This window comes from Poecilia reticulata, linkage group LG1 (assembly GCF_000633615.1).
Source record: "Poecilia reticulata strain Guanapo linkage group LG1, Guppy_female_1.0+MT, whole genome shotgun sequence".
NCBI classification, from domain to species: domain Eukaryota; kingdom Metazoa; phylum Chordata; class Actinopteri; order Cyprinodontiformes; family Poeciliidae; genus Poecilia; species Poecilia reticulata.
In genome coordinates, this window is record NC_024331.1 from 32,013,925 (window position 1) to 32,025,478 (window position 11,554).

Sequence of the window (11,554 nt, forward strand, 5' to 3'; positions counted from 1 at the left end):
TGGTGTGAAATACAGTTATCACATAAATTAAATGTACTATGTACTACAGTTTGGTTTGTCAGATTAAAAATACCTTTTGAAACTAGGTATTAAACATGTTTTACTAAGTCTGTATTAAAATGTTATTATTATTAGATTCTAATCTTAAATGTGTTTTTATTGTTTGTAAGCAGAACATTTCTATAGTTAACAGCAACAAAAGCTTGAAAATGTCAGTTTGTGTGTCCATAATAATAAAATGACATTTTTATTGTCATTCTAACGACAGTAAATATCATTAGAATGACATTTAGATCCACTCTGTAGTGGGTGAGAGTTAAAATAAATTTTTCATTTGACAAAAACGCTTCCAGGAAAACATGGAGTTAACGCTCCGTCTGCAGATTATTTTGGGATTAAATGGTTTTTTTGCCAGGCGACGCAGGGTGACAGCTTCCACCTCTGGCTGGGAGACGGAGCGTTAATCAGTCCGTGGAAAACATGTGGGAAGTTCCTGTTAGATGAAGTGAAGGTCAGCGGACGTTAAACGGCTCGATCTGGGCCAAAAAAAGGAAGCCGAGTTCTGATAAGCAGAACTCAACAGCAAAGGTTTGTATTTCACTGACATTTATGGGCCATCATTCCTCTGGGTTTGTTTCTACGTTCAGTCGTCAGGAGGAGAGCAGCAGAGCTAAACAGAGCTAATTATAGAGCTGCAGGCTCAGAAACACAGAACCCGTTTGCTCCTCCAGGTCTGTGCAGGAGTTTCTCTGCTGCTGGAGCCGAAGATGGAGTCAGTGGGAAACTATGAGTTTGATTTTGACCCATGTACAGAGACTCTTCTGTCAGAGTTGGTAAAGATAGAAAAAAAAAAGCTGTACAGGAAAAATCATCATCCTTTTAACTCAGAAATATTAAAACCTGACTGCATCAAACAAACTTCATGAGGCTTTTACAGAGTCGTCTGAATTTAATTTAAAACTCACCCCAGGGCTGCAAAGCAAATTTATAACTGTTGGTTATTTTACCATCAATGCATCTTTTTACATGAAGAAGTCATTAAATTTAATAGTGTACCATATTAGATCATCAGAAAAAGCTTCCAAATGTAAAAGGAGTGCAGAGTAGAGTAGGCTGAGTGAAAGGTTTATTTCTTAGCAAGAAGAAAGGGAAGAATTTTACACCCTAAAGCAGGAAGACACTAAACGGCTTCCAGCAACAAACCAACTGCGCACCATTTGTGTCAATCTACAGAAATCCAGGCAAAATATGAAAGTTAAATTCAACTCCTCAGGCCACATTTAGTCAGTAAAAGTCAACCCATGCACCAACAGGTATGAATATTTTTAAGGCACTGTAGGTTTATAGCCTTTGCAGCTAAATTTAAATGTCTGACATAAAAAGCAGACGTTCTGCAAAGACCTCAGCCCAAACCTGCCAACCATGCAAAGCTACCAGAAAACAAAAAACTCAATTAAAATCTAGCTTTATGTCTTGGATTTCAGTTTCTATTTTTTTATTGCAACTAAAATAGTAATTTGATCAAAGAAAAACTAGTTTACCTGAGAGATTAAAAACAGACAAAGACACATGAAGCATGTTTACATAGTAGCACTGTGCTGGGAGATGGAGACATGGTTTTATCTAAAGAACGGACTTCCATCTGCAGCAGCTCAGCTGTGATTCTGAAACCGTTCAGTTTGAGCTTTGTCTTGACAGAATTATTTAACTTTGTGCCACAAACCAAATGAATGCTGGAAAAGATCGATGCCAGCTGTGGAAGATCTCCAACCCTCTCAGAGAAGCTGTGAAAGTCCCTCCCCCCTCCGTCCCTCTGGTTCCCTTTCCTGTCATCATTTTGTTTTTTCCCACATCCCAGATATTGTTGTTCACGTCTCTAATTAGCACTAAATCAGGCTTGTTTTTCATGCACGCACCAGATTCCTTTGTTTCACTCAAAACTTGTTCTGTTTCTGGAGAATCTGTTTATTCTCTGCTCCTGCTTTCATCTTCAGTCACGACTAGTCGAAGACTTTAAAGAGAATAAACTGTGTGCAGAAGGTCTGTTCACTGTTTGGTCACAAATTCTCTGAAAAATAAAGGATCCCAAACCTCACCCAGGAGGCACACCTACAAGGGCTTCATTGTGTTGTTGTTATATATGCTGGAAAGATGTAGAGAATTAGAAAATAGGACAAAAATTACAATGAATAGATGAATAGTTGTCCAAAACTGACCATAATCTCCTGTCTTAAATAAATGTTGTTTTTTATAAATATGGATGTTTAATAGTGTGAAAAAGCCTTTTCTTCCTCCTGAATGTTTGTTGTTTTTGTCACACACAGACAGAACTGATTACCATCTGACAAAATCCACCAAGCAGAATCTGTCTGACAACATTAACGAAGACTGAAACGTTGTTTTTTAAAAGAGGTGTGTCCACCAGGAGGCGCTCAGGGGCCTCAGAGAGCTGAAGAGAAGATGAGAAAAAGATGCAAACATATAAACAAAGAAAAAAAAAATACATTCTAATAATAAATCTTTAAATATAATTCTTTTTTATGTATAATCTGTTTTTTAATTATCTTTATATAACATAGGTTAAAATCTATTGAAATATCTGTCAAAATGATCAACCTACTTCAAGCTAGCATAGCAAACTCATTAAAACCAGGAGTTATGAGGCAGAATTTATGCTAAACGAATGCAATAATTATTGAACAACAAATAAAACTGAGAAAAAACACTAAACATTTTAAAAGTTGATGTTTCTTTACATATGTTGTAGCATTGTAAGACATTAAAGCTAGCTCGGGGTCATGCAAACATTTGGAAAACCCTGAGCTAAAAGATTTGAAAAAGCAAAACCTAATAGACTAACCTAAAAACAAACAAACAAACAAACAAACAAACAAACAAACAAACAAACAAAAACAAAAAAAGAAAATATGAGAACTAAAGTCACTGTGATCCATCAGTGCAGAATTAAAAGTCCATGTCTTAAGGGCCCTTTAAGGCTTTGGGACCCCAGGGAACCACAGAGAACCAAGATGGACCGTTTAAGAAAAGTTCATTTAGAAATTGTATTCAATAGTTTGCTAAAGTTCAGTTTTGTTGCTGGATTTTGTTTCTTTTTCACATTACAACTTTTAGAAAATCAAGCTAATACTTGATTTAGCTTGATTCGAAAAACTTTTGGCACTAATGAAACCCCCTACTGATCGATATCAACCAAATTTGTCTGGTTTTGATTTTACTCCTTCAGAAGGGAAATGGCTCCATTTTACAGCCCTTTTCCTGTTTTACCCCAGACAGCCTCTGTGTTGAGTCATATCTTCCTAGAAAAACAAACATTTTGTGGGACAGGAAGTGCCCTCCGCTCTGATGCAGGCCTTACCTTAAAGAAGCTGCTGCTCCGGTTGGTGAGGCCGCAGGAAGGGCTTCCTGGTGGCGAGCCGGAGTCCATGTCGTCTTCCTGTCGGCGGCCGTTCCAGCCCGGAGCAGATGGAGATCTGTGGGTCAGAAACATTTCAGCTCAGACGCTTTGAGCTGCGGTGCAGCCTGAGGAAATTCCTGCTTCAGCCGCAGTCGGCTCTATGAAGCTGCTCACCAGCTCGGGTGACTTTATTATGACAGACTTTTCTTTCATTGTGTTCTCGGAGCATCCGCCTCTTTTTCCACCTAATCCAGGATAATTGCTTGCTGTCCGGTTACCTGTTTCTGTTTTTCTTCACATTTTCTGCCACTTCATTCCCTCATTCTGCTCCCATGTCCTTTAAACTCATTTTCCATCTCAGACTGTATTCCAGCACAGCTGATTCTCCCCCCACCATAGACCGAAGGTTTCAGAACCAGACATCAAAATGCATTTCAACACATAACACATTTTCTTTTCACATCTTTTTGCCTTTACAGTTTGTTTCTCTGTGATTATGTTTATAAATGACTCCTTGAGATGCGTCTGATTCCCTCTGCAGCCAGACTGAAGCCATTACCGCAGCCCTTCCCTTCCTGGCAGAGGATCACAGAGCTCACGAGTCGCTCCGTTTGTCCGCTGATCCACACAGATGCTTTCATCTAACACAGGCAGGAAGTGTGCAACATCTCCACAAACTCAGCTGTGGACTGCAGGGAGGAAAGCACAGATGATAAATGTGCCACTAAAGTCTGCAGAGTTTTGGTTTTGCACAATTTGCAACTAAAACTCAGACTGATTTATGTGCCACAGACTTTAAAAACCAAAGTTGACTGTAGTTTACAGTTTGTGGTTGAACAAGCAGCGACTTATGTAGCGTGAACCAAGCGATGGATTAGACACTGGATCCCAGTTTAACCATTAGCGGAAAATAAATGATTTTCTGACTGGTTTTTGTTTTGCTCTGTATAAAATCATCATTAATCTGATTAATGTGATTGTTGATCTGATAAGCTTCGCCTCAGACAGACTTTCTCGTTGTCCGCCATTTTGATTGACGGGTATGGATGGGAATTGATAAGAAATTAGCTATATCAATTTCATTATTCATCTCACTTATCGATTCTGTAATTGATTCTCAAAAAATGAAGGAAATAAACTTTAGTTCAAAATATGCACCATGTTGCATTCGATTCAAAGGAAAATTAAAACTGTCTTAAAAAATAAGAAATTCTCTGTCAAATGAACATATTAACATAAAATGCAACTTTTCACACATCGGCAGTTTCTGTGCAGACAATTAGAATTGTCAAGAATTGTAGACTCTCATTCAATAAATCAGAATATAAATAAAAAGTTCATGTATTTCAGTGACTCAGCTAATAAACATCACCCTGATTCAACATGGGCTGTTGTTTTAAAGCTTTTATTTATATTAACGACGATAATTTCTTGCTAAAAATATATTTAAGATTAATAAAAACAAAACCAATAAAAAACATTCCTAATGGAGAATCGTGGGCCTAATAAAAAAAAAACATGTTTGCCACCTGTTCATTTCCAAATGTGATTTTAGTCTAAGAGCTCGATCGCAAACCATAATCTAATTTATTGAATGCGATTGTAAATGTTAATATGAGATGCAGATTATTGATACAATACGGAGCCACCAGTAATACAATAACCAGGACGTGGAGAGGTTTAACTTTACCTGCTGGGACATTCATGGCAGAAGCCGCTGAGCGCGAAGCTCCTTCCTCAAGTTGCCGCCGTTACTAAGCAACTTATCAAACGCTTTACATTTATGCAAATCAGCTTCATGCTGTGAGGTCAACTATTTCAGAATGTTTTGGGTATTTTCTCCTTTTATTGTGAAGCAAAGCTCTGCACATGTTACAGCTGGCCCTAATAGTGCCGTTTTTTTGTGTGTGTGAAACGTAAACATACTTTACCGCGACGCCATCTTGGATATTTTCTAAAAAAATAAATACTGAGCGTGTATGTTACGTCATCACGTAAAACACGTAATGCAATATTATTGCAACCGATAGGCCGCTAAATCCTAAAGAATTGAACTAATGAGAAATGGTTCTCGCTCTACTGATGGGGTCAATAAAATCTTCTCATAATTTATTTTTAACCATCAATTTTCAAAATGATTATATTATCAAACTGCATTTAATTTTAATTCAGATTCATTAACATTAAGGAAGTTCTGTGAGATTTAATACAGCCTGAATTGACCCAATTCCGAGTTTTGTTATTTTAACGTAATGCGACCTGTATCCGATCTTTTCATGTCTGAACATCGCAGGCCGGATGCTTTTCGAATGCGACCCAGACAAATGTGACCTACCGTCCAGGTCGCATTCATCTGACCTGAACGTCACTGATACTCGACAAATGTCACTATTCTGCGTCCTGATATGCGCAAGCAGGAAGAAGAACAACAACCATGGCGAACTATAAGGGGGTTTAAGTTGTTAATATGCTGCTCCGGTTGAACAACAACTATGCTTCACTGTTAGCATCCATGTTTACTTTCACAAACACTGAGCACTTCTTCTTTTTATGGCGGTTGGCAAAACATTGAGAACGCTGACGCTATTGCACCCTCTACTGCGCATGCGGGACACGTTCAGGTCGTTTGCCCGCTCACACTGCACAACACATACTTTGAAGTGTGATTTGGCAAAGTTACTTCAGGCTGCAGCGTGAACACAGCTTAAGACGCCAACTCATTACCATAGTAACACCAAAAGCTGCTTCTGATTGGATGATGAGTCCCATGTGATGGCTCCTCTCCCAGAGACTTTGGCTAGCAAGAGGCTGTGCTGTTTGAAGGCACAGAACTGAACTCTTTGGAAATGCTTGTCCATAAAGTGACAAAATGACCCAGTCATGCAGCGAGAGCACCCTATACGGTGTAAAGTTACAATGATTGTTTGTTCTAAGTGAAGATTCATTGATTGGTTTTACTCTGAGACATGTTTTTGAGCCTCCGGTGTTTTTTTCTTTTTAAAGCACTTCACACATTTTTGAGCTCAAAGTGAGTAGCTGACATCCAAGGATTCGTTGCTGTAGAAGATCCAACAATGTTGGTCCATGCTGACGCACTAAGCAACCATTTGTTCCAAGACAAATAGCTCTGGCTCCAACTACCACCACTCATTCTCAGGTGTGGAACCATCTAGCTGAAGAAACCAGTCTGCAAACTTCTTTCTCTTGATATCTCAGAATCAACCAGATTTTTGGGAACTTTTAGGTGTCAGGTTAAAATTATGTCTAAACAGGCGTCTTTCTGGATGTCTAAATCTGATTTTTTTTTTTTACATTTAGCGGTAAGTGAGACTGGGAAGAATTACAAATAAATAAAAACTATTAGAATGAACTGCAATCAAACTTACAAGAGCTAAATTACCTGCATGCTATTTTATCTAGTTGAACTGCCTTATTTAATTCTTTAAATATTAATCATAAAGGCATAAAAATCTCTTCAACTGTTAAAAAGTTCTTTGTTCAGATAAAAATAAATTCTAGTGACAAATTAAGATTAGCAATGAGTTATGATGCAGCCACTGATGCCACTCACAGTAGCTGATATTTACTACGCTGTCTGCTGCCGTTTCCTCATCATTTCAGACATGAAGTGACAGTCTGCACTGACAGTTTCATTTCCACTAACAGAAAACAGTGTGGCGACAAAAAGTCGCCACAAAAAGCAAACATGACCTTAACAAAGCACCACTTATTTCCAAAGCTGCCCAAAATGTTATTAATACATTATATTTTTTCTTCCAAATTGCCAAAATGTGGATGTAATCTTTAAAAGTGGTCTTAATCAAAGGTTTTGTCTCTGATTGCTTTTGACTCAGTTTCAGTTCAGTGAAAGACTGTTTTCAGGAACTAGTTTTCTGTTTGTTAAACTCTGACCTGTTAGTCAGTTTGCATTAAAAGTCTCTTAAACTCAGGGTGGATGCCATGTTGTGTCAGTACACAAATTACCAAAAATGAAAAAAAAAAAAAAAAACTGTTTTAAATTCTTTTCTACACGATACACATGCCCTGTTTTTCTTCTATGAAGCCAGTAAGGAGATATTGAACATTTGTTCTGTTTAACATAGAAATGACTCCTAGATCAGGGTTTGTGTGTCCGCTCTGTCTTTTCAAACCTCCAGTCGGTCGTGGCAGACACAGAGTAAGGTTCTGCTTCTGCTGGAGGTTTCTTCCTGTTAAAGGGGAGATTTTCCTCTCCACTGTCGCTACATACATGCTCAGAATGAGGAACTGCTCTAAAGTTAACGACAGGTTCTGGTCCACAAAGAGTAAGTGCTATAAGTCAATGACTTGATTATAAAGCATTAACATTTTTAGCAAGATTAATTCATTTTAGCAAGATTAATTGCAAAATTTCCAGGAAGGAACCTTTGTTTTTGTTTGTTTCTGGTACACCTGTAAATCTGATGCACAAGCGACATCCGCGATGGTCGATGAAGCTGCGTCTCTGGATTTTGTGCTTCAGAAACCAATCTGAGACTGGCAAAGACTAGTGATGTGTTCAGGTTGTACTAAAAGAAGTTAGTCTCTCAGCAAAGCTTTTGAAGCCTAAAATAGCATCTCAACGGTAAACATGTTGCTAATGCTAATGTCATCGTCCACATTTCTAAAGAGGCTCCATGAATGATCAGGGCTTCCCGAAACAATAATAGAACTTTGTACCAGTTTGATTAGAAACAATAAATATATTTGTTATTGAGCTCATATGTGTATTTATTAAATAATTTAGCAGCAGAAATGTTTTTTTTTATGTAAAATGTTGCTTATTTTGTCAATAAAATGCGACTAATTGTGGCTATTTAATCATTGATCCTGAAATTAACCTGTTTAAAAATTTTAATCGTGTCCCACCACTAGAAAGTCGCTATTCTCACACAAAACTTCAGTATCTGTTGGTCCAATTGAAACATCTTAAACCTTCATTCTCCAGGAATGAGTCTTGCTCTGAAAACAGGTAAGTTCATCGCAGCTGAGAATGTGAAGCGCTTCATCAGCCAGCTGTGCCTGGATGTCTGTAAAACACGACTTTATTCACCAAAGTGTGTAAAAACTCTGAAACCGATCAACCAGATTCTCCCACCTGCCTCATGGTTCAGTTCATCAACTTTGGCATTAAATTACATCCAATAAATGCACGTTTAAACAGCGAAGAGCCTGAAGTGGTGCTTGTTTTTCATACTGAGGTCATCTGGCTCCCTGCTGCTGTCAGAACAGCTGCATAAACCTGCAGCAGATAAAAAACTCCCACCTGGGTCCCGTTAGTGGTCTGAAACGAACCAGATGACGCTGTGGGTGTGAGCATCCACAGGAAACAGGGTCTGGACTCTGAAAGGGTCAGTGAGCAGAGCAGAATGTGGGTCACTGGTTCTTGCTGAGCCCAGCTGAAGCTGTGGCTTAAACTGGGAAGAAAAAACACTTCAGGAATGTGATCACTCAGTTTTATGCAAGAAGAGGGTTTTCCAACATTTGTTTGTGCATCTTCTGTCCGTCAAACAGCAAGCTAACCAACTCCAACCTCTAATCACAGCTTTCAGGCTCTTATAATAGCAAACTGAAAATAAATCACCTTACAAATCACACTGCTCATGCAATAAGGGCGCTTCTGCTCTAAATAATGGTTGGAAACTATGTCAGGCACCAGCACCACCCTCCACACAACTTTCCACGCTGAAGGTCAGCTGAGAAAAGGCTTGGATCCTTTTTAGTCAACAACGTTTCTTTAAATCTGCTTCAGAATCTCTGAATGAGGTTGAGCCCTGATCTAGTTCACATTTACATGGAAGAAAAGAAGAACGACTAGGTAAAGTGGAGATGAAAATCGTCTCTTGACAGAAGAGAAAACAGACAGACTGGCTGGTGGCTGAAGGCCTTCAACATCCAAATCCCAACTTCACAGTGAAGCAACATTTCTACAGGAGGGAAAAGTTACAGCCAGGATAAACTGATCGTAGCAAGGAGTTTTAGAAGTTTGCCATCATTCCCCAAAGAGAAAGAATATTCACACAGACGTCCGATTATTCAGATGAACGACCACGCAAAAAAGAAATCAGATTTCAGCAAAAAAAAAATTAAAATAAAAATCTAATTGAGCATGAGGACCTGTGCATTTTCTGCCATGAAAATGTCAAACATAATGAGTTTACTGGACTTTAACTGGAACAGTGGAGGATATGTGGGGTTAGCAACATGGACTCCAACGTTTCATCATGATATTCAGTGATACTATTGTAATAACAATGAAAATTAACTATTTATTYATTCATTTTTAAGTAAATGTATAGTTATGATTGCTTGTTTATTGCACCACAAACAGAAATACTGCTCATGAATAGAAATGTATCATAAATAATAAACTATATGATATGATTAATGCCCACCATTAGTGTATTGATGATTATGGTGGAGGATCCATGATGCTGTGGGCCTGTTTCTTTACCTGGAAGCCTCTTTGAAGAGAACTCTTTGAAAAGAGGCAAATATTTTCGAATAAAAATATTTCTACCTCTTACTGAAAACTGAAAATAGTTGATCATTGTTTTTTCTATTAGGATAATGATGCAAAACATGTGAACAACTCTTAGCAGAAATGATTCTCCAGACACAAAGTGACCCGTTTGACTCCACACACCCGTAGAAAACCTGCAGACTGACCGTAAACAGACGGCCTGATTCCATGTTCGTCTGCAGAGTTCAACATTCCCCACAGGGTCAGTTTTCTGTAACTGGAGCTGCTGATTCCCGACCAAAATGAAATCACGTTTCATAAACCTGCAGACTTCGGTTCTGTCCCAGAAAGAAGCAGCTTTAGCAGGAAAACAGAGGAAAGCTGCCATAAAAACCCTGAAAGAAACACTAATCAGCTTCATGACCCAAAAACCAACAAGCTCAGTTATTTTTCTTATTTAAATGCCTTTCCGCTGACTCTTTCCCCATCGCAGGATGGAACTGCAGCTCTTTGAGCCAAATGTTTTTTCTCTTTAGCTAATCTCTTTAGCAGATTCCATAGAGGCTCAAAATGAGCAAATCGAGGAAGTTTAGAGTCTAATAAAGGTGTGGCAGAGGATGACAGGCGGTCAGGTACAGACATGTTTCTGCAGGAAAACATCTCAGTGTCAGCAGGAATAAGTCGTAACGGGAAAAATCCAGGAGAGCTTGGAATCTGGCTCATTGAAAGGTCAAACATGTGAAAATAACAAGCAGAGCAGAGAATGGCTTTGATTAGAGGGGATTTTTTACTGCTATATTAAACAAACAATAAAACACAATATGCTTTGTTTAGAGAAATTACTTAGAAGTTAAATTCAATTCAACACAATGCAGTTTTCACCAACAATTTTTGTTTCTGGGATGTTGTAAGAGTCCAGAGGAGGAGCGAAGGTACAAGAGAGTCCAAAGAAAACAAAAGTTTAGTTTCATAGTGCAACACTGGCCTAAAGTACGCAGCTCTGTGGAGTGAAGAAATGAAAAACTCTGGGATGTTTTTGAGTTCTGAGTCTTGATCTCCAGAATTTCTCAAACTTTTTATTAAAGGGTTAGCTTTGAATTTTTACTGCATTTTTTGCAAATTTCTCAAATAAACTCTTTACAGGGGAAAGTTAATTGGAAGGTAAAAAGCATTTTGAAACTTTTATACCAACTTTTAAACCTTTGCAGTTGTATTTGCTTCAGCATGAAGTCAAACGCTGCGTGTTAGAGAGATATTGGAGAAAATAGTAACTTTTTTATGCTGAACTTTAAAGTGTTGCGATAAAGTTCAGTGACCTGCCTGGTGGACCAGTAAACATGCAACACATTTTACTCGCTCCAGGCTGGAAATGACCCATTCTGCTCAGACAAAAGCAGGAAAACCGCAGTTTGAATGCTGAGAGACGCAGAGAGATTCCACTCACCTGAAACTTCTCTGACTTCCTGCTCTTCTTCTTCTTCTTCTGCGCTGCTGTGCAGGATGAAAACCATCAGTTCCGGCTCTGGTCTCCACTCAAAGCACCGACAGTCCCATGGTTTAGAAACAAACACAAAGGCAAGCCGAGGGTCAGAGAGAGGAGGTGAGACAGGAGGAGGAGGAGGAGACAGAGGACAGGCACGCATGTCGCCCCCTGCTGG

At 38.7% G+C, this 11,554-nt stretch overlaps 1 protein-coding gene across 7 annotated transcripts in view; it reads right to left on the reverse strand.

Moving 5' to 3' along the window:
- LOC103472642 (ras and Rab interactor 2) overlaps positions 1-11,554 on the reverse strand; it is a 35,004-nt gene extending 23,450 nt beyond the window's left edge. For 2 of the 7 annotated variants that reach the window (XM_017306786.1, XM_017306800.1), the window contains exons 1-2: positions 11,341-11,554; positions 3,377-3,491 (exon numbers count right to left, since the gene is read on the reverse strand). In XM_017306786.1, coding sequence (XP_017162275.1) covers positions 3,377-3,491; positions 11,341-11,539 — 314 coding nt within the window. In that variant the 5' untranslated portion in view covers positions 11,540-11,554. Of the gene's footprint in view, positions 1-3,376; positions 3,492-3,589; positions 4,105-5,105; positions 5,260-11,340 lie in introns of those variants that run through there. The other 5 variants (XM_017306789.1, XM_008422416.2, XM_008422410.2 and 2 more) reach the window with 5 other exon arrangements.